A 23,390-nucleotide genomic window follows, 5' to 3' on the forward strand; every position below is an offset into this window, starting at 1 on the left:
GGCAAAAAAATGTATCTTATTGTTCAAAACACCAATTTTGTGGGAAAAGATCAGAATTGGGATATCTGTGTAAACAGCCTTAGACCCACACGTGTTGAACTGATGACAAAATTACATTACAAAACATAATTATTGCTTACAGTTTACACCTTAGACAAATACATTTAAACTCAGTTTTTCACAATTCCTTACATTGAATTCTAGTAACAATTCCCCCGTCTTAGGTCAGTAAGGATCACCACTTTATTCTAAGAATGTGAAATGTCAGAATAATAGTAGAATGATGTATTTCAGCTTTTATTTCCTTCATCACATTCCCAGTGAGTCAGAAGTTTACATATACTAATTGAGTGTTCGGTAGCATTGCCTTTAAATTGTTTAACTTGGGTCAAACGTTTCAGGTACCTTTCCACAAGCTTCCCACAATAAGTGGGGTGAATTTTGGCCCATTCCTCCTGACAGAGCTGGTGTAACTGAGTCAGGTTTGTAGGCCTCCTTGCTCGCACACGCTTTTTCAGTTCTGCCAACAAACTTTCTATAGGATTGAGGTCAGGGCTTTGTGATGGCCACTCCAATACCTTGAATTTGTTGTCCTAAAACCATTTTGCCAGAACTTTGGAAGTATGCTTGGGGTCATTGTCCATTTGGAAAACCCATTTGCGACCAAGCTTTAACTTCCTGACTGATGTCTTGAGATGTTGCTTCAATATATCCACATAATTTTCCTTTCTCATGATGTCATTTACTTTGTGAAGTGCACCAGTCCCTCCTGCAGTAAAGCACCCCCACAACATGATGCTGCCACCCCCGTGCTTCACAGTTGGGATGGTGTTCTTCGGCTTGCAAGCCTCCCCCTTTTCCCTCCAAAGATAACATTGGTCATTATGGCCAAACAGTTCTATTTTTGTTTCATCAGACCAGAGGACATTTCTCCAAAAAGTATGATCTTTGTCCCCATGTGCAGTTGCAAATTGTAGTCTGGCTTTTTTATGTCGGTTTTGGAGCAGTGACTTCTTCCTTGCTGAGCGGCCTTTCAGGTTATACCAATATAGGACTCGTTTTACTGTGGATATAGATACTTTTGTACCCGTTTCCTCTAGCCTCTTCACAAGGTCCTTTGCTGTTGTTCTGGGATTGATTTGCACTTTTCGTACTAAAGTACGCTCATCTCTAGGAGACAGAACGCGTCTCCTTCCTGAGCGGTAGGACGGCTGCATGGTCACATGGTGTTTATACTTGCATACTATTGTTTGTACAGATGAACGTGGTACCTTCAGGTGTTTGGCAATTGCGCCCAAGGATGAACCAGACTTGTGGAGGTCTACAAAAAAAAAATTCATAAGTCTTGGCTGAAATGTTTTATTTTCTCATGATGTCAAGCAAAGAGGCACTGAGTTTGAAGGTAGGCCTTGAAATACATCCACAGGTACACCTCCAATTGACTCAAATTATGTCAATTAGCCTATCAGAAGCTTCTAAAGCCATGACATCATTTGCTGGAATTTTCAAAGCGGTTTAAAGGTACAGCCAACTTAGTGTATGTAAACTTCTGACCCACTGGAATTGTGATACAGTGAATTATAAGTGAAATCTGTCTGTAAACAATTGTTGGAAAAATTACTTGTGTCATGCACAAAAGTAGATGTCCTAATCGACTTGCCAAAACTATAGATTGTTAACAAGAAATTTGTGGCGTGGTTGAAAAACGAGTTTTAATGACTCCAACCTAAGTGTATGTAAACTTCCGACTTCAACTGTATGTACCCAATTGCCTTGTCAGACAAAAACTGCTTAATTACATTTGAAGTGCTGTGAAGACAGGTATGTTTCACACATTAGATCACAGCTGTACAGCTTAATGTGGAAATTGTCAGAGCACAGAGGGAATCCTGATAACTATCAGCCCTATATTGACTTACAAATGCTGCCTGCTGTACTGTTGTGAACACCACAACAACAGGCTCGTCAGACCGAGCCCACAGGCTCGTCAGACCGAGCCAATAGGCTCACAGTCATGCGTTTGTGTTTCTGAATGACTGGGTGAGATTTTCCTGACTGTCCCTTTTGGAACTCCACAGCAACAATTAGTCACACAGACAGACCAGGGGTTGAATTAAAAGGTGCACTGCACACTACCTCATTGTCACAGGAAATACATACAGCAGGCAATTAGGTTAGAAAATTCTATTCACACACTCAAAAAGCGAGACATGCTGTTCATTCACACTATCCTAGACACGTCGCCCACAAGGTGAACTTTGAAACCTTTATGCCATCAGATAGATACCCACCTGAAGTTTCCCTCCCTTGAAAAAGAGGGTGATTTACTCCACCCTCAATATGAGGTTACATTTGGAAGGGGCGTCATAATCAGGCCATTGAGATCAGACATAGGCTACCTGACCAAATAGACACCAATACCACCTACCTCCTGCTGACTTATAAAGACAGCTCTTAGATAGTCAGCCAGTGATATCTATATTGATCACATAAACCCACACACAATAGAGATGAGGTCCCATGGGAGGCGCATCACATCTCACCTAGAGCAGACTTCAGAAAGGACAGACTTTGGCCAATAGTGAGTCAATAGTTTCAGGTAGATTAAAGAGCCTGTCAAGAGACTGGAGGATTGCGCCATAACTGCCATTGGGCAAAACCAAAGGTTCCCTATCAAAAGTAACCCAATGCTCTAGATGGAGTGACACCCACTTCTCTCTCCCTTATGAGAATACGAAATTCCAAATTCCATTATGCTTTACTAACGTCTCGGGCTCTTAAAACTTTTTTACATTTGGCACAACAATAAGAATTCCAATGGCTTCAAAGTTTCCACTTCTTTGCTTGACCCAAATTAAAAAGTATTGTTTAGGTAATGCCAAATATGTGGGGAACACACCCAAAAGAGAGAATGTGTGAGGATAGAGACTGACCAGGGTGACCAGTATGTGTAGTAGTGATGGGAGGAAAAAAACTCATAGCTACATATTGCAATATTCTTTTGACGATATAGCGTATTTGACTCCTTTTTCTCATCCCTAATGTAGGTAGCTTACCTAACGGTAGTCGGCTGTGCCAAAACTCTGGTATTTTTCATCGTATAGCTTGTTCTCCTTTTTAAAATAGTTAGCCAACATGTTTTCAGCACTTTCATTTCCCTGACTTATCAAAACTAGTTCTCATGCTCTCTCGTCTCTCTGCAGCAGACATCAGCGTTGTGTTCGAGACCACCTAAAGCAAAACCGATTCAAGACCGGAGCGAATCGAGTCAGAGTCAAGACCGAGAGGGACAAGGAGTCCGAGACAGAGTCAAGACCAGAAAATTGCGAGTCCAATTCAAGACCATGATTGTAATTTTGTCAAGTCACCACCATAAAAAGAGTACAAAATGTCCAGTATTTCTGTGTTCATATTTCAGAACATATGGATTCTTTAGACATTCAGAATGGTGAAAAAAACACATGCCGAGGGCAAATAGAGCCACTTTACAAGTTGTTACTTACCCAAACACCGTGGGGAACAACGAGGGCCTTCTAGCCCTTCAGAGAAGAGCTAAGGATTTATAAAATAATACAATAATATTTTCAACGATGTTCTGCTTTAATCCCTTCAGTTTTTGTTGGAAAGGGTTAACACTGGAGAAAAAAAGATCCAAATCAGGATTTGTTTGTCTCTGGGGAGATAAATCTAGCTAGCTAAATCAGCCATTGGCTAGGCCATCTGCCATTGAACTGTATTTGGACCAAATTTTAGAGTGACAGCGGAATCAACCAATCCCATTTTGACTTGTAATGGGTGGGACCGTTTTTACAAAAACCTTCTGCCTTCTCCAAGGCGAACAGGTCACTGCACAATAGTGAGCAGTAGTTCTCTCACGGTCTAGCTAGCTTTTGTTTTCGACTAGTTTGCAGTTTCAAATGATCATCATCTGATGATGAAAACTGTGTTTATTGCAGCTTGATTGCTGTTGTTAGCCATCTCTTTGAAAATAACTTGTGTGTGAAACATTGTTGCATTTAAACTTTAGATCACCGGTTACATTATGTGCTGAACATGAATATTTTTTTTGCAAGGGGAAGTAACAGTTGAACATTTTGATTGGGAAATGCTTAGCCTAATGGTTGTGTTTTTATATTCTTACGATTGGGACCTACTGGCCTTTTATGTCTGAGTGAATGACTGCTTATCCTTTAACGTCATGCTGTGTGTGACTGATGTCTTTCTAGCAGCCCTATGTGTCTCACTAAAAGTGCACTCTCCTACATTGAGAGCGCTGGTATTAAGGTCACTGTCCTTTCAGCATCCTTTGACGTGTCACTGTTGGTGATAGTGAGGGCGTTAGGCTACCAGAAGTTGCGTAAGCAGTACGATTGTGGTTGTTGGCAGCATTATCTGTGTGGGTGTTCTCTCTGTGTGAGTGGCAGCCTGAAGCTCGAATCAGCCTCAGGGCAGTTTGATTCAGTTGGGGGCATTAAGTGATGCTATGTTTCTGTTTGCTACAACGTGTTGGACAAATTGTTTTCCCCACTGAAGGCCTAGGTCCAATAGCCACAGTTCGCCACTGCACAAAACATGTCTATAATAAAGACTGTTACAATTCCTCCCGGTCTCCCCTTACTAATAGTGAGCATGCAACTTTCAAACAATTACCCCACTCTTCCCTACCAGGGAATCAAGGAAATGCAATAGTAATGTTACGAGTAAAGTAGGAGGCCCAAGTTTCAATAGACGATAAGATGTTTCATGAAAGGAGTGTATATACTTGGCCTGGCGCAGCGGTTTTATGCACTGATTGAATGGAAGCTGATAATAACTGTATGATTTTTTTACTCCGCAGGTATCGGGAAGAAATGACGAGTTCTCATTGACCGGTTTAGAGCAATACAACACTGGCAGACATTGTGAGCAATATCTTTGGAACATCAAATCACAATAAAATTGCAGTAATACATACCATACCAGCATCTAATTATCGTGAACACCTCTATGACACCATTCTGTATACATCTGGCCCTTCTCTGGACACTGTGCTAACAAACCTCCAAACGAGCTTCAATGCCATACAACACTCCTTCCGTGGCCTCCAACTGCTTTTAAATGCTAGTAAAACTAAGTGCATGCTCTTCAACCGATTGCTGCCCGCACCTACCCACCCGTCCAGCATCACTACTCTGGATGGTTCTGACTTAAAATTTGTGGACAACTACAAATCCCTAGGTGTCTGGTTAGACTGCAATCTCTCCTTCCATGCTCACATTAAGCATCTCCAATCCAAAATTAAATCTAGAATCGGCTTCCTATTTCGCAACAAAGCCTCCTTCACTCATGCTGCCAAACATACCCTCGTAAAACTGACTATCCTACCGATCCTTGACTTCGACGATGTCATTTACAAAATAGCCTCCAACACTCTACTCAGCAAACTGGATGTAGTCTATTACAGTGCCATCCGTTTTGTCACCAAAGCCCCATATACTACCCACCACTGCGACCTTTATGCTCTCATTGGCTGGCCCTCGCTTCATATTCGTCACGAAGCCCACTTGCTCCAGGTCATCTATAAGTCTTTGCTAAGTAAAGCCCCGCCTTAGCTCACTGGTGACCATAGCAACACCCACCCATAGCACGCGCTCCAGCAGGTATATTTCACTGGTCATCCCCAAAGCCCACACTTACTTTGGCTGCCTTTCCTTCCAGTTCTCTGCTGCCAATGACTGGAACGAATTGCAAAAATCACTGAAGCTGGAGTCTTATATCTCCCTCTAACTTTAAGCACCAGCTGTCAGAGCAGCTTACCGATCATTGTACCTGTACACAGCCAATCTGTAAAGAGCACACCCAACTACCTCATCCCCATATTGTTACTTATCCTCTTGCTCTTTTTCACCCCGGTATCTCTACTTGCACATCATCATCTGCACATCTATCACTCCAGTGTTAATGCTAAATTGTAATTATTTTGCCTCTATGGCCTATTTATTGCCTACCTCCCTACATTTGCACACACTGTACATTGATTTTTCTATTGTGTTATTGACTGTACGTTTCTTTATGTGTAACTCTGTGTTGTTATTTTTGGACGCACTGCTTTGCTTTATCTTGGCAGTTGTAAATGAGAACATGTTCTCAACTGGACTACCTGGTTAAATAAAGGTGAAATAAAATAAAAAAAGACTATCGTGAGATCCCTGGTAATTCCCAGCAATAACATGTAGAGTGTGGCCTAATAAAGCAGTCGACAGGAACTGTGCAGTAGGTCCAGGGAGATAATTGCTACATTGGATGCCGCCATCACGCCTTCTCTGAAGTTGGCATCTGTGGCGACATGAAGGGGGCTTTAATGTTGGTCCACCATGGGCTCATTAACAACCAAGTCTTTCCTGGTTCCTGGACCCAGACCCCGGTCGTGACCGACTGTCCTACCGCCGAAGGGAAGGACCAGGAAATGCTTAACGAAGTACCAGATACCACAGCCAGCTTGTCACTTCTGCCCGTGTCAAGAACAATCAACATGCTGTGAGCGGGGACACACACACACACACACACACACACACACACACACACACACACACACACCCCCTCTCATGTTAATGAAGTAGTTGTGGAGGGTGAGAAAGAGGGTGAGGGACAACTAATAACCAGGGATGCAAACTGGGGAAGGCCCAAAAAGTGTCACCTTTGGGGGTTTGCACTGAAATCCCTGCTAGGGGAAAATGCAGGTTAACTAATTAAACAACAAAGAATAGGATCTACATGATCAGTCTCTGTGTGTAAAATAAGTGCTTCATGTGAACCTAACTCATGTAAAAAATGTAAAGAAAGCAATCCAATGTTATTTGTAGCCTAGACTTTACTGCAAAATGACACTCAAGTCTTGAGAAAAAAACAATACACTAATATTGCAGTTAGCCATGATAGACTTCATAATAGAAAGCTTGTGACCACACATAAATATTGCACTTGAGGAAAAACATCTTAAAGTAGAAATAAAATGTCTGTTTGTTTCATTCTATTTTTGCACTATTATATAGTGGCCACTATAGACATCGATCAAGTGCACAAGACTACATGTGTGCAAAAATAACTTTCACAGAGTAAAAAAAAAATGTGTTACTGTCAAGTTCAACACAACAAAAACAATATCTTTGGGCTACACTGCACATTATTACATTGTCCACTTTCTGCCTGTGAACATCGGTTCTACAATGTGCCAGCAAAAGTGAGAAAGAGGGAAAGTGTGTTGTGTTCCTTTCACGTCTATAAGCCAGGCCCAGCTCCAGCTACACTTGATCCCTGAATCCACTTGTTTAACTTGTTTAACAATTCTGAAAATGAACCACATACTGTAGAGGAAAAACATTAGTTAACAGATAGTGGTTAGTTCGTAAGCTAGTTAACATTTCACACATTAACTGGTATACGACGGTAAGGAGTCTTATATCAGTTAATACTATAGCAAATTGGTTAGGTTACTAATGTTAGCTCATCTGCAAATTTTAGAGAAACAACAAATGTCGGTACATATGTGTCTTATATTGGCTGAAAGTTTAAATTCTTGTTAATATAACTGCACTGTCCAGTTTACAGTAGTTATTACTGCGAAAAAATGCCATGCTATTGCTTGAGAGTTCCTAACAAAACACTTTTTTTCGTGATAGGTTTAATAAATCCACCTCTGAAGGTGAAATGTGTACTTACATCCTGAAATCTTGCTCTAATTTATCATCCAAAGGGTTCCAGAGATAACATGAAGTGTTGTTTTGTTAGATAAAATCCTTTTTTCATATCCTAAAAAGATCCATATAGCATGCACGACCGATTTTGTACTCGTTCAATTTGCAAAGAAAGGAATCTGAAAATCTCACCCTAAACGTTGTTTCAACGAGTCAAATCACGTTCATATCTATTCCTCAGAGAACCTAGAAGGTAACATGACTTATTTGGTCAGAGAGCGACGCCTTCATGGCACGCCGATGACGCGGGCGGCCATCACTTGAACGACTATCTTTGTCAAATAAGCATCAAATCGAGGTCAAACAAAGCTAGCTAGATAGCCAATGAGCTGGGCTTTACGGGAGTATCCGGAAACTATGTATATGTAGTCAAATGTAGCTACTAACCTTGTACAACAGCATGCATTTTCAGTTTGGAAAACATAAGGATAATCAGAGTTCTGAAGTTATGAAAACTGGTTGTTTTGCAAATGTTGAACTTATAACATGGCTACTAATACTTGGAAAGCTAAATCAAAGTCCAAGTATACAGATTTGACGATATTCTTGCAGAAAAACGGAATATGAATGTCTCCGTCACGATTTGCACAAATGTACCTGGGGACTTCATACTAAAAGTCTTGTTGTTCACAAATTTTTCAAGTTATCCATCAAACTTTGCACATACACTGCTGCCATCTTGTGGACACTATCAGAATTACAACCAGAGTGATGGCTATAACTATGACCATACTTGCATTTCAATGATGGTGGTAGAAAAAGACGGGTTGGTTTTTTCTTTGTTTTTTCTTCAACCAAATCTATTGTGTTATATTCTACTACATTCAATTCACATTTCCACAAACTTCAAAGTGTTTCCTTTCAAATGGTACCAAGAATATGCATATCCTTGCTACAGGCAGTTAGATTTGGGAATGTCATTTAGGCGAAAATTGAAAAAAAAGGGGACTATCCCTAGGAAGATTAACAATGCTAATACTTGTCCCACCACACTTTCTCCCTCATCTCAAACTTTCCAAATGCCAGTAGTTTTTCGGTTACGGTTAGTTTTTCGGTTACAGCATCCTGAATAACGCCACAGACATCAGTATGCAAATTAATGTCTTCTTCATCTAGGACAGAGTAATGCTCAAATGTCTTGTCAGCATTATCAAAGCATTGAGTTAGCATTTTATCAGCCTAATAATCAGTTTCTATTTTATTTGCAGACAAAGAAATATTCAATCACAGATTAATCTATAATTTATTAGCCTATATTCAGAGTGGAACCTGAGACCTATGCTTTTAGTTGCTTGAAGTGGATCTCAACTCTGGAGTAGAAGCGTTTTAAATGATCCAGACTACAAGGATCATGAATCATTTCCTGTTCCCTCCAGGTCTTACTCATCACTGAGAAGAGAGGACCTGCAGGTGTGGAGGTAGAGGGAGATTTAACCTCCACGTCTGTAAAGGAATCTCCTCTGGACAGCATGCTTTTTATGGACTAGTAAATCAAATTAATAACATCCGAGTTTAAAAACTGGATTTATTCTCATTTGAAGCCAAATCCCAAGTGATGTAATGTAGGCATATATGCATTTTCAGTTGGTTTACCTCCCTTCATATCTATAAATACATTTCTAAATTTACTAAAATAATGACTTGCCTATGTTTAGTCTTGCCTTTCGTGAACTAACACTCACACCCAACTTTCATATTTATTTATACTTTTTTTCTACTAGCACTGACTTTGCTGATAGCTACTTGGAGGAAAAATGTGTTATATGACAGATGTGTTGTTGTCCCACCTAGCCATCTGAAGATTAATGCCCTAACTGTAAGTCGCTCTGGCTAGATGACTAAAATCTAAATGTAAAATGTAGTCCTCTTTGCACTGTGTCCATTTCATTAATAGGAGTCTTCATAAACACTCACCAGAGATGGCGTTGGTGACGGACATGAGTGGGGAGTGAAGGGCTGGGCTCACCCCCCACACCGTGTGGTAGCCCACAATGGTAGCCAGGCCGAAGATGGTCACCATCTGAGTGAAGGCTGCATTGGGCGCAGCTAGGCCCAGGCCTAACATGGTGCCAAGACCTGAGAGGGGTAAAGGGTTAATAAATAACAACACTAGCCTATGCTACATATCTAATGTCCATATGTAATATAGCTAAGGGCTTTTCAACAATTCAAATGCAAGCAACAAAAAAATAATATATATATATATATATATATATATATATATATATATATATATATATATATATATATATATATATATATATATATATATATATAATAATACATAAGAATTGATCGTCAAAAGGTGTTGAATTGAATTAGGCCATGTCATATGAGGCACACTAGACATAGAGTAGAAATGCTGACTCTTTCTAATGTCTACTAATTTTCTTAAGTGAGGACAAGAGACAGACACATTGCCGTTAGCAATTTATCTAGGCGCAATTACAGACAGCAAACCAAGTATGGTGGTGGTACACGACGCGCCGACCACAGCCAACCTAGAACGAGCTGTTTGGGGGAACGTGCGAACGGGGTTTACAGGCCTGCTGTCTCCAGTTGCCACAACCAGAGCAAGTGTCTGTGGGAAACAGCTACAGCACTACTTCAGACAGACACAGCATGGGGAGGGAGGGCTCAACATCCCACATTTTATTAGTCCCAGTTTCCTGGCACTAATGGCCTGCTGGTGGTGGTTTGGGCTGGTTAGGGTTGAGAGGGAGGGAGGGAGCCGACATGTTAGGTTGAGCTCTAATTAGGTGACCAATCCTAATTTCAAAAGGGGCTCTCCTCCTCCTCTGGCTTCTCGCATGGCTGATCTGGTGGTCAGGACATCACGATGGTCCAGCAGCACCTTCCTTGGCATCAGCAGGGAGATACGGAGCAAACTCACTCAAGAAAGAACAGGAAGATGAATGTGCCCGTTTGTTAATCTCAGGGTGTTTATTTACGTGTAAACCCAGTTTGTGGCTAATTTATCTGACTGTTGGGGAAAGAAGACGTGTTCTCTGGATCTCTTTGATGTGATTCCAGAACAGAACAGAGACAACAGTTACTGCCTGCCTCGTCTGCAACCAATAGAAATAATCTGTTCAGAGTAGCTTTTATGTCTGATCACGACTGTTGCTGCTCTCAGAATGGGGTCACAGCTCACCTTTCCCACATAAGTCAGATATGCAGAAGGCTTGTGTGTGTGTGTGTGTGTGTGTGTGTGTGTGTGTGTGTGTGTGTGTGTGTGTGTGTGTGAGAGAGTAGAGAACATAATGTAATGAATGTGGTAATAAAACATTAACAGGCTGCTTTTAACCCCCCGCCATAGTCCTGTTAACCCAGGTCGGGGTGAGGAGAGCGAGACCACCATAGGAGCTCAGAGAGACTCATGACACGGCTCAGTTTAGGGGCCATTATCCTGACAGCCAGGGTTGTTCTGCATACTCTGCTTTCTGCGATGTCAGCCATTTTAATCCCCTTACATTATAATTAAGTAAACGACTGACTTAATTTACATAAGTATTCACATCCCTGAGTCAATACATCGTTGGCAGCGATTACAGCTGTGAGTCTTTCTGGGTAAGTCTAAGAGCTTTGCACCCTTGGATTGTACAATATTTTCCCATTATTATTTTCAAAATTCTTCAAGCTCTGTCAAATTGGTTGTTGATCATTGCTAGACAACCATTTTCAAGTTTTGCCATAGATGTTCAAGCAGATTTAAGTCAAATCTGTAACTCGGCCACTAAGGAACATTCACTGTCGTCTTGGTAAGCAATTCCAGTGTAGAATTGGCCTTGTGTATTAAGGTTATTGTCCTGTTTTAAAGGTGAATTAATCTCCTGGTGTCTGGTGGAAAGCAGACAACCAGGTTTTCCTCTAGCATTTTGCCTGTGCTTTGCTCCATTACCTTTCTTTTTTTTTTGCAGTATTACTTTAGTGGCTTTAGTGCCAAACAGGATGCATGTTTTGGAATATACACTGCTCAAAAAAATAAAGGGAACACTTAAACAACACAATGTAACTCCAAGTCAATCACACTTCTGTGAAATCAAACTGTCCACTTAGGAAGCAACACTGATTGACAATACATTTCACATGCTGTTGTGCAAATGGAATAGACAACAGGTGGAAATAATAGGCAATTAGCAAGACACCCCCAATAAAGGAGTGGTTCTGCAGGTGGGGACCACAGACCACTTCTCAGTTCCTATGCGTCCTGGCTGATGTTTTGGTCACTTTTGAATGCTGGCGGTGCTTTCACTCTAGTGGTAGAATGAGACGGAGTCTACAACCCACACAAGTGGCTCAGGTAGTGCAGCTCATCCAGGATGGCACATCAATGCGAGCTGTGGCAAGAAGGTTTGCTGTGTCTGTCAGCGTAGTGTCCAGAGCATGGAGGCGCTACCAGGAGACAGGCCAGTACATCAGGAGACGTGGAGGAGGCCGTAGGAGGGCAACAACCCAGCAGCAGGACCGCTACCTCTGCCTTTGTGCAAGGAGGAGCAGGAGAAGCACTGCCAGAGCCCTGCAAAATGACCTCCAGCAGGCCACAAATGTGCATGTGTCTGCTCAAACGGTCAGAAACAGACTCCATGAGGGTGGTATGAGGGCCCAACGTCCACAGGTGGGGGTTGTGCTTACAGCCCAACATCGTGCAGGACGTTTGGCATTTGCCAGAGAACACCAAGATTGGCAAATTCGCCACTGGCGCCCTGTGCTCTTCACAGATGAAAGCAGGTTCACACTGAGCACATGTGACAGACGTGACAGAGTCTGGAGACGCCGTGGAGAACGTTCTGCTGCCTGCAACATCCTCCAGCATGACCGGTTTGGCGGTGGGTCAGTCATGGTGTGGGGTGGCATTTCTTTGGGGGGCCGCACAGCCCTCCATGTGCTCGCCAGAGGTAGCCTGACTGCCATTAGGTACCGAGATGAGATCCTCAGACCCCTTGTGAGACCATATGCTGGTGCGGTTGGCCCTGGGTTCCTCCTAATGCAAGACAATGCTAGACCTCATGTGGCTGGAGCGTGTCAGCAGTTCCTGCAAGAGGAAGGCATTGATGCTATGGACTGGCCCGCCCGTTCCCCAGACCTGAATCCAATTGAGCACATCTGGGACATCATGTCTCGCTCCATCCACCAACGCCACGTTGCACCACAGACTGTCCAGGAGTTGGCGGATGTTTAGTCCAGGTCTGGGAGGAGATCCCTCAGGAGACCATCCGCCACCTCATCAGGAGCATGCTCAGGCGTTGTAGGGAGGTCATACAGGCACGTGGAGGCCACACACACACTACTGAGCCTCATTTTGACTTGTTTTAAGGACATTACATCAAAGTTGGATCAGCCTGTAGTGTGGTTTTCCACTTTAATTTTGAGTGTGACTCCAAATCCAGACCTCCATGGGTTGATACATTGGATTTCCATTGATTATTTTTGTGTGATTTTGTTGTCAGCACATTCAACTATGTAAAGAAAAAAGTATTTAATAAGATTATTTCTTTCATTCAGATCTAGGATGTGTTGTTTAAGTGTTCCCTTAATTTTTTTGAGTAGTATATTTGTATTCTGTACAGGCTTCCTTATTTTCACTCTGTTAGCTTAGTATTGTGGAGTAACTACAGTTTACTATCACAGCCATCAAACTCTAACCGCTTTAAAGTCACCATTACATTGGCCTAATGGTTAAATCCCTGAGCGGTTTCCTTCCTCTCCGGCAACTGAGTTAGTAAGGATGCTTGCATCTTTGTAGTGACTGGGTATATTGATACACTATACAAAGTTTAATTAATAACTTCAACATGCTCAAACAGATATTCAATGTGTGCTTTTTATTATTTTTACCCATCTACCAATAGGTGCCCTTCTTTGCGAGGCATTAGAAAACCTCCCTGATGTTTGTGTTGGAATCTGTGTTTGAAACTCAATGCACGACAGAGACCTTACAGATAATTGTATGTGTGGGGTACAGAGGATAGGTAGTCATTCTAAAATATGTGTTCAACACTATTATTGAGTCCATGTAACTTATTGTGTGACTTAACATTTTCTTAACTCCTGAACTTATTTAGGCTTGCCCTAACAAAATGTATTGATACTTACTGACTCAAGACATTTCAGCCTTTCATTTGTAAACATTTTGAAAAACATAATCCCACTTTGACATTATTGGTTATTGTGTGTAGGCCAGTGACCAAAAAATCTAAATGTTATTCATTTTAAATGCATGCTGTAACACAACAAAATGTGAAACAATTCAAGGGGTGTGAATACTTTCTAAAAGGCACTGTAAGTATAAATGAATGAAGTGTCTAGGCAGTCAGTAATGGTGTCTCACCTCCAGTGTACATGCCAGCGGTGGTCAGGGTAGCCTTGAAGGGGGACACGGCAGCAGCCTTCTCCTTAGCCAGCTCCTGCTTGCTCTTGGGTTTGGGAGGGGCTGCCACTGGGATGTTATCGGGCAGAGGAGCTGGGAAGAGGTTGGTTCCATTCTGCACCAGATAGAAAGGTGGAAATCATAGAGAACGCCAAACAAACAAAAGTCAACCATGTATGGATGTACATTTGAGATCAAAGTTTCATTTTCACCAAACACTATCAAAACACTTCATTATCACTATTACCAAACAAACCAATCAACAAAGACTATTTTAATTTGTTAACTGTAGAACTAGAGAGTATAGCGTCACCATGATCTAATTAACCAGTCTTCCCTTGTGCTAAAAACAGATAACCAAGGAAACCAAACCCATTTAACGCAGATGATTCACCTGCATGACAACAGATCCTCTGATGACATGGTCCATGGTGCCGTAGTTAAACTTCTCCTTGACCTCATAGTTGAAGTTCTCAGTAGAAGGGCTGATGGCACGGATGAGTTTGGTCAGGTTGTTTGAGTACAGGGTGCTGGACTGGGTGGGCAGGCGGCTGGGAAGGTCGGTGAAGCCAATGTGGGTCACACCCTAAGAACAAATCACATAACCAATTATTTTATTGAAAGACAAATTGTGCATTCTCACTTTGACCGGTTAAAATGGGACTGAATTACAATACTGCAACAAGGTGACCTGGTGGTATGATTTCAGTGCTAGGAAAACCAAACACAGAAGCTAACAAAATGACTGACAATAAGGAGCCGGTTCACCACAACATCACAAGGGAAAACAGTGATAATGAAATTGAAGGTAATAATAATAAGCGACTGTGGACAGGCCCATCTGACCTTGTGTACAGACAGTTCTCCAGGCACCGTGGTCTCGATGTTTCCTCCAGCCTCAGCAGCCAGGTCCACCACCACAGAGCCATCCTTCATGCTCTCCACCATATCCTTGGTGATCAGGATGGGAGCCTTGCGACCTGGCGACAGGACACATCACCATGGTGACAAAGGTGTCTTGTCTGCAGTACCAGCAGGGTGCTCTATCAGCAGCTGACCTCTATTCAGCCTTCTGTACAACAAAGTCGTCAAATATGGATTTAAAAGACAATGAATCTAACCCTGGAAAATAAACAAATTGCAGTTTGTTGTTCTCGGTTTACGCTAGGCAATGTTTTCAGGTCTCTTCTGATGTTTACACTAGCTTTCAAGTAAACAGATCTCATGAGAACACAGAGAAACGCTTTCAAAATCACGTTGAACTGGTCAGAACAGAAGACATCAGTACTGATCAGGCTAGGGTAGGCTGGTGTCAACCAGACAAAAGGAGTCGGTCTTTCCAACCAACAGGACAGTAGCATTAGTATAGGGGACAGGACAACATGTCCTAGGGCTGGGACCATTACACAACATCAATGACTTTGGCACCAGTTCAACCACATGACGTCAGTGGAGAATGTCATTCATAACTACTGTGGCTTGCGAAAGTATTCACCCCCTTCGCATTTTTCCTATTTTACAACCTGGAATTGAAAATGATTTTTGGGGGGTTTGTATAATTTGATTTACACAATATGCCTACCACTTTGAAGATGCAAAAATATTTTTGTGAAACAAACGAGAAAAAAAAAAAAACTGAAAACTTGAGCATGCATAACTATTCACCCCCCCCCCCCTCAATAATTTCCCTGTATTTAGCGGCATCCATCATTCCTTCAATTCTGACCAGTTTCCCAGTTCCTGCCGATGAAAAACATCCCCACGGCATGATGCTGCCACCACCATGCTTCACTGTAGGGATGGTGTTCTCTGGGTGGTGAGAGGTGTTGGGATTGTGTCAGACACAGTGTTTTCCTTAATGGCACAAAAGCTCAATTTTGTCTCATCTGACCAGAGTACCTTCTTCCATATGTTTGGGGAGTCTCCCACATGCCTTTTGGCAAACACTAAACATGTTGGCTTATTTTTTTCTTTAAGCAATGGCTTTTTTCTGGCCACTCTTCTGTAAAGCCCAGCTCTGTGGAGTGTACGGCTTAAAGTGGTCCTATGGACAGATACTCCAATCTCCACTGTGGAGCTTCGCAGTTCCTTCAGGGTTATCTTTGGTCTCTTTGTTGCATCTCTGATTAATTCCCTCCTTGCCTGGTCCATGAGTTTTAGTGGACGGCCCTCTCGTGGCAGGTTTGATGTGGTGCCATATTCTTTCCATTTTTTAATAATGGATTCAAGTGGTGCTCAGTGGGATGTTCAAAGTTTTGGATATTTTTTTATAACCCAACCCTGATCTGTACATCTCCACAACTTTGTCTCTGACCTGTTTGGAGAGCTCCTTGGTCTTCATGGCGCCGCTTGCTTGGTGGTGCCCCTTGCATAGTGGTGTTGCAGACTCTGGGGCCTTTCGGAACAGGTGTATATATACTGAGATCATGTGACACAAATAAAGTCCAGCTGTGAGCAATCTAATTATGTGACTTCTGAAGGTAATTGGTTGCAGCAGATCTTATTTAGGAGCTTCATAGCAAAGGGGGTGAATACATATGCACACACCACTTTTCCATTGTTTTAAAAAAAGTATTTTTTCATTTCACTTCAACACTTAGGACTATTTTTTGTATGTCCATCACATGAAATCCAAATAAAAATCAATTTAAATTACAGGTTGTAATGCAACAAAAATATGAAAAAACGGCAAGGGGGATGAATACTTTTGCAAGGCACTGTACGGCTGCATATCTTATCACAGCCGTCAACCAATGTAAACAAGGGATGAGAATGTAGAGTTTTGCTTTTCCTTGTGTGCTTTTTAGTCGTTGAGTTTTTATTGCTATTCTTTTGTATCATGTTTTTTTTAAGCACATTGAGTTGCATTCCATGTCTGAAATGTGCTGTATACAAAGCTTGACTTGAGCGTAGCAATATATCTACGGTGTCTCTGTGGTCTGTTATAGGCTGCTACAGGAACGGAATAATATCGACCCAGCCTTGAGGGGCAGAGTTAACCAGATGGATAGGACCTAAACACTACACTAGGTAACTGAGCTGATGGAGTCTTAAAGCAGCTTAGTGCCTGAGAGGATTGGACAGATGAGAGCTGACCATAGCAACACATGCATTTCATACATGATTGAGGTAGAACAAAACAAATAGGTGAAATCAGGGGTGACAATAGCCTGGTTGCCAGATCTCCTGCTCTGAAGCCAAACTGTTTGGTGACAATGGTGTGAGTAGGCCAGAACACAAACAGATCAGACTAGGAGGACTGCAGTGCAGCTAAAGATGTAAAGGGAAAGTAAAGCCAGTAGATTAAGAGGACAAAGAGATAGGTGTTGTGAGGGGCGTCTCCCTGCGGGAGGGGATAGATAGGGGCAGTGAGGGGCGTCTCCCTGCGGGAGGGGATAGATAGGGGCAGTGAGGGGCGTCTCCCTGCGGGAGGGGATAGATAGGGGCAGTGAGGGGCGTCTCCCTGCGGGAGGGGATAGATAGGGGCAGTGAGGGGCGTCTCCCTGCGGGAGGGGATAGATAGGGGCAGTGAGGGGCGTCTCCCTGCGGGAGGGGATAGATAGGGGCAGTGAGGGGCGTCTCCCTGCGGGAGGGGATAGATAGGGGCAGTGAGGGGCGTCTCCCTGCGGGAGGGGATAGATAGGGGCAGTGAGGGGCGTCTCCCTGCGGGAGGGGATAGATAGGGGCAGTGAGGGGCGTCTCCCTGCGGGAGGGGATAGATAGGGGCAGTGAGGGGCGTCTCCCTGCGGGAGAACAGATGTAGCCCTTGGTTCACTCCAGAGCTCTGCCCTCGACCAGCACAAAAACATCCTGTGTCGGACTGCAATAGCATCGAATAGTCCCCGCGATAGGCAACTGTTCATGGAAGTCAGGAACCAATACACGCAGTCAGTCAGGAAAGCAAAGGCTAGCTTTTTTAAACAGAAATGTGCATCCTGTAGCTCAAACTCCAAAATGTTTTGGGACACTGTAAAGTCCATGGAGAACAAGAGCACCTCCTAACAGCTTCCCATTGCAGAGGCTAGGTAACACTGTCACCACCGATAAATCCACAATAATCGAGAATTTCAAGAAGCATTTCTCTACGGCTAGCCATGCTTTCCTCCTGGCTACCCCAACCCCGGCCAACAGCTCCGCACCCCTCAAAATACTTGCCCAAGCCTACCCAGCTTCTCCTTCACCCAAATCCAGATAGCAGATGTTCTGAAAGAGCTGCAAAACCTGGACCCGTACAAATCAGCTGGGCTAGACAACCTGGACCCTTGCTTTCTAAAATTATCCGCGCCATTGTTGCAACCCCTATTACCAGTCTGTTCAAGCTCTCTTTCGTATCGTCCGAGATCCCTAAAGATTGGAAAGCTGCCGCGGTCATCTCCCTCTTCAAAGGGAGTGACACTCTAGACCCAAACTGTTATAGACCTATATCCATCCTGCCCTGCCTTTCTAAAGTCTTCAAAAGCCAAGTTAATAAACAGATCACTGACTATTTCGAATCCCACCGTACCTTCTCCGCTGTGCAATCCGGTTTCCAAGCTGGTCACGGGTGCACCTCAGCCACGCTCAAGGTACTAAACGATATCATAACCGCCATTGATAAAAGATTGTACTGTGCAGTCGTCTTCATTGACCTGGCCAAGGCTTTCGACTCTGTCAATCACCGTATTCTTATCGGCAGAGTCAACAGCCTTAGTTTCTCAAATGACTGCCTCGACTGGTTCACCAACTACTTCTCAGACAGAGTTCATTGTGTCAAATCGGAGGGCCTGTTGTCCGGACTTCTGGCAGTCTCTATGCAGATATCACAGGGTTCAATTCTCGGGCTGACTCTTTTCTCTGTATATATCAACGATGTCGCTCTTGCTGCGGGTGATTCCCTGATCCACCTCTATGCAGATGACACCATTCTGTATACATCTGGCCCTTCTTTGGACACTGTGTTAACAAACCTCCAAACGAGCTTCAATGCCATACAACACTCCTTCCGTGGCCTCCAACTGCTCTAAAACACTAGTAAAACGAAATGCATGCTTCTCAACCGTTCGCTGCCTCCACCCGTCCTACCAACACATCACTACTCTGGATGGTTCTGACTTAGAATATGTGGACAACTATAAATAGATGTCTGGCTAGACTGTAAACTCTCCTTCCAGGCTCACATTAAGCATCTCCAATCCAAAATTAAATCTAGAGTTGGCTTCCTATTTCGCAACAAAGCCTCCTTCACTCACACCGCCAAAGATACCCTAGTAAAACTGACTACCCTACCGATCCTCGACTTCGGCGATGTCATTTACATAATAGCCTCCAACACTCTACTCAGCAAATTGAATGCAGTCTATCACAGTGCCATCCGTTTTGTCACCAAAGCCCCATATACCACCCACCACTGCGACCTGTATGCTCTAGTCGGCTGGCCCTCGCTACATATTCGTCCCCAGACCCACTGGCTCCAGGTCATCTATAAGTCTATGCTAGGTAAAGCGCCGCCTTATCTCAGCTCACTGGTCACGATAACAACACCCACCCATAGCATGTGTTCCAGCAGGTATATCTCACTGGTCATCCCCAAAGCCAACATCTCCTTTGGCCTCCTTTCCTTCCAGTTCTCTGCTCCCAATGACTTGAACGAATTGCAAAAATCGCTTAAGCTGGAGACTTATATTTCCCTCACTAACTTTAAACATCAGCTATCTGAGCAGCTAACCGATCGCTGCAGCTGTACATAGCCCATCTGTAAATAGCCCATCCAATCTACCTACCTCATCCCCATATTGTTTTTATTTACTTTTCTGCTCTTTTGCACACCAGTATTTCTACTTGCACATCATCATCTGCACATCTATCACTCCAGTGTTAAATTTGCTAAATTGTAATTGCTTGCTACTATGGCCTATTTATTGCCTTACCTCCTCACGCCATTTGCACACACTGTATATAGACTTTCCTTTTTCTATTGTGTTATTGACTGTACGCTTGTTTATTCCATGTGTAACTACACTGTGTTGTTTGTGTCGCACTGCTTTGCTTTATCTTGGCCAGGTCGCAGTGGTAAATGAGAACTTGTTCTCAACTAGCCTACCTGGTTAAATAAAGGTGAAATAAAAAAATAAATACAAATGGGGGTAGTGAGGGGCGTCTCCTTGCGGGAGGGGATAGATAGGGGTAGTGAGGTGTGGTTGCTTAGATCACAGTACAAACCGGGGATGAGAGCCGTGCTGATGAGGATGTCTACTTCCAGACACTGCTTAGCAAACAGCTTCATCTCAGCCTCGATGAACTCCTTGGACATCTCCTTGGCGTAGCCGCCCTGGCCGTCACCGGCCTCCTTAATGTCCACCTCCAGAGTCTCAGCCCCCAGAGACTTGAACTGCTCTAAGGCTGCCGCTCTGGGGAGGGAACACAGGGAATGTCATGGAAGGCACTGGCAAGAGGGACGGGGCGCTTAATGAAAGCCCCTAATACATTCAACAGCATCACTGCAGGAGCTTAGGCTATGTCTATGATTCAGTAAAAACAGTAAAGAAAGTGTTTTAACCCATTATTCCACCCTTTAAAGTAAGTGGAAGCAATCTGCAGTTTTCTAAAGACAATGAGCTGCAAATTGTCATATGTAATGCAGCTACTACCACCAACTGGAGAATTAGCAACATCACACTTTCAAATCCACTAAAGAGTTAGACAGCAGCCAATCTGGGGTGAGTTAGTTGAAATAAAAGCAAAGGTGAAGGCATCTGTGGTCAGAAATCATTTGTAACATTTTATCAGGGTTTTAAAAAAACAGCTTGTACCCCCAAGCCATAAATAGTTAAAGTTAACCAAATAGCTTCCCGGACTATCTGCATTGACCCTTCAAATACCAACTCTTTGACTCTGCTGTTAATCATCTATCCTGTTGCCTAGTCACTTTATCCCTACATGTACCCCTGCACTCGGTCCTGGTACCACGTGTATATAACCAAGTTATCGTTACTCGTTGTGTATTTATTCTATTTCTCTCTGCATTGTTGGGATGGACCCGTCAGTAAGCACTTCACTGTTAGTCCACACCTGTTGTTTACGAAGCACGTGACAAATAAAATTGGATTTGATTTTTTTCAAAACAAATATGGGGGCAGCTCTATAATGTGATAATGAACCAACCAATGAATCCCAGTGATTTCATTGGTAAAGTAATAACTGAATATCCAGGGTTGGGTGGTCCCACTCACCGAGTGTCAAAGCCCCTGACGATAGCACCCATGGCTCTGGCAGTACCAGCAGCAGCCAGACCTGCTACTCCTCCTCCAATGATCAGCACCTTAGCAGGTGGGACCTTCCCAGCAGCAGTGATCTGTCCAGTGAAGAAGCGCCCGAAGCTGTTGGCTGCCAGCACCACAGCTTTGTATCTAGAAACACAGGGACAGAAAATGGCCAATTACAAATACTGTCAGAGCACGTCTACCCAGCCTCAAATACATCACAAGCAATTTACTCTGCCAAGTGGACCACACACACACACACACACACACACACACACACACACACACAGCAGAGCCAAGATGATGCAGCTGGACAGACAGTCGTGAGCTGACCAAGAGAAGTGCATTCAACAAGCAAATATTTTCCATTTACTGACAAGACAACCTCCCTCATTAAAACAAACTGCCTCAGACACAGGCTCGTTCATTCTAGTTGCATTTCAAAATACTGGTCTTGGACATAAACTTGTACCTTTGAAGATTCAGCTTTTACTTGTCTCTCTAGTTTTCCAGCATTGTCTCACCATTTAGCCATTTGTAATCATAAGCTACACAAATAAAGCACATTAGCAAGAAAAAAGGCCAGTGACACAGCTCTGGGAGTCCACCCTCCCCTCCCTCACACCACCCATACCGTCCCGTCCTCACCCTGCAATGTTAGCCATGGAGCTGAGAGCGTCGTAGCCCTGTGCGATGGTGACGCGGGGCACCTGGTCCATGGCCAGCACAGTGGCCTTCCTCTGGGACAGCATGTCCATCAGCTCAGGGTTCTGGGCCGGGTAGATGAAGCTGAACAGAGTGGCTGCCTCCTTCATCAGCTCCACCTCATGGGCTCCCAGCTCAGGGTTGAAGACGGGAGCACGCACCTGAGAGACAGAGACAAGCAATAGAGACGTTTGATGTAAAATCCCTTGCGCAATACAATAGTTACCATGGCAGCAAATGAGGGTTGAATGACTATCCACCCTATTTTCATCACTTACACAGCCTCTTCCCTTACCTTGACCAGCACATCAGAGGCCAGGACATCTTTGACATCTTTGATGGTGGCTCCAGCCTGGATGTAGTGTTGATCAGGGAACTTGGAGGGCTCTCCTGCCCCAGACTCCACCACCACGTTAAAGCCCTGTTTGATAAGGGCCTGCACTCCGGCTGGGGACAGAGCTACACGACGCTCATTCTGGAAGATCTCCTTCGGTACACCCACCGTCAGCTGCTTATAGGGAATACCTGGAAGAACAGTAACAGAACAGTAACACAATTCTAAGGTAAGTTTTATTCATTCAGCAAAGAGTAATCTGCAAAGATATTTGTTGAAGAAAACTAGGTAAATCTTAAAAACATCCGAATTCGGAAAACTAGACATACCATATTAAGAAGCTGTGTTGCCATTTTGATATGTTGACATGTATTGTAATAAATGTACCGATTTGCTGAAGATGATATCAAGTTGGAGCCTTGGGTTTCAAAACGTATTATGTACAGCATTCAACATTCATAAAACAGTTGACACATTTAAAACTAAATATCTACTACTAGTGAATACATAGTTTCATATTGGGATATTATTTGATGATATATCGTATAGTTTTCACAACGTCGCACCAAAACTTAGCTTGTTGTCCATTTTTCTTTTTAATTAGGGAGCCAATTTGTATTCAGCACTTTTATTTCCATGACTGATCAAAAACTCGTTCTCATGGCTCCATCTTGTCCCTCCGCAGCAGACATATGGTGAGAAATGTTTGGTATATCGAATAGCAATAAAATCACAAAATCGAATTGCAATACATATAGAATCGTGAGAATCGTAATACATATCGTATCGGCACCTAAGTATTACGATAATATTGTATAGTGAGGTCCCTGGCAATTCCCAGCCCTATCAGTTACTCTGCACTCATGAATGAGGTGGAATTGGGAGGGGTAGGATATATGATGCACAGTAGTTTACAACAATCGCTGCTAATCAGAGGGACATTTTACACTACTTTGGAGACCTTTGAGACTTCTGTGTACAATAAACCACTCAACTGTCTGTGACAAATC

The 23,390-nt window shown here is 43.3% G+C and overlaps 1 protein-coding gene across 2 annotated transcripts in view; it reads right to left on the reverse strand.

The window, feature by feature from the left end:
* Positions 1-23,390, reverse strand: part of nnt (nicotinamide nucleotide transhydrogenase) — a 68,234-nt gene that overhangs the window by 36,299 nt on the left and 8,545 nt on the right. The window contains exons 3-10 of one of the 2 annotated variants that reach the window (XM_029691937.1): positions 22,342-22,571; positions 21,990-22,207; positions 21,312-21,488; positions 20,302-20,489; positions 14,950-15,083; positions 14,498-14,689; positions 14,065-14,218; positions 9,648-9,809 (exon numbers count right to left, since the gene is read on the reverse strand). In XM_029691937.1, the coding sequence (XP_029547797.1) occupies positions 9,648-9,809; positions 14,065-14,218; positions 14,498-14,689; positions 14,950-15,083; positions 20,302-20,489; positions 21,312-21,488; positions 21,990-22,207; positions 22,342-22,571 (1,455 nt within the window). Of the gene's footprint in view, positions 1-9,647; positions 9,810-14,064; positions 14,219-14,497; positions 14,690-14,949; positions 15,084-20,301; positions 20,490-21,311; positions 21,489-21,989; positions 22,208-22,341; positions 22,581-23,390 lie in introns of both variants that reach the window. The other variant, XM_029691936.1, reaches the window with a different exon arrangement.

This window comes from Salmo trutta, chromosome 15 (genome assembly GCF_901001165.1).
Source record: "Salmo trutta chromosome 15, fSalTru1.1, whole genome shotgun sequence".
Classification (NCBI taxonomy): domain Eukaryota; kingdom Metazoa; phylum Chordata; class Actinopteri; order Salmoniformes; family Salmonidae; genus Salmo; species Salmo trutta.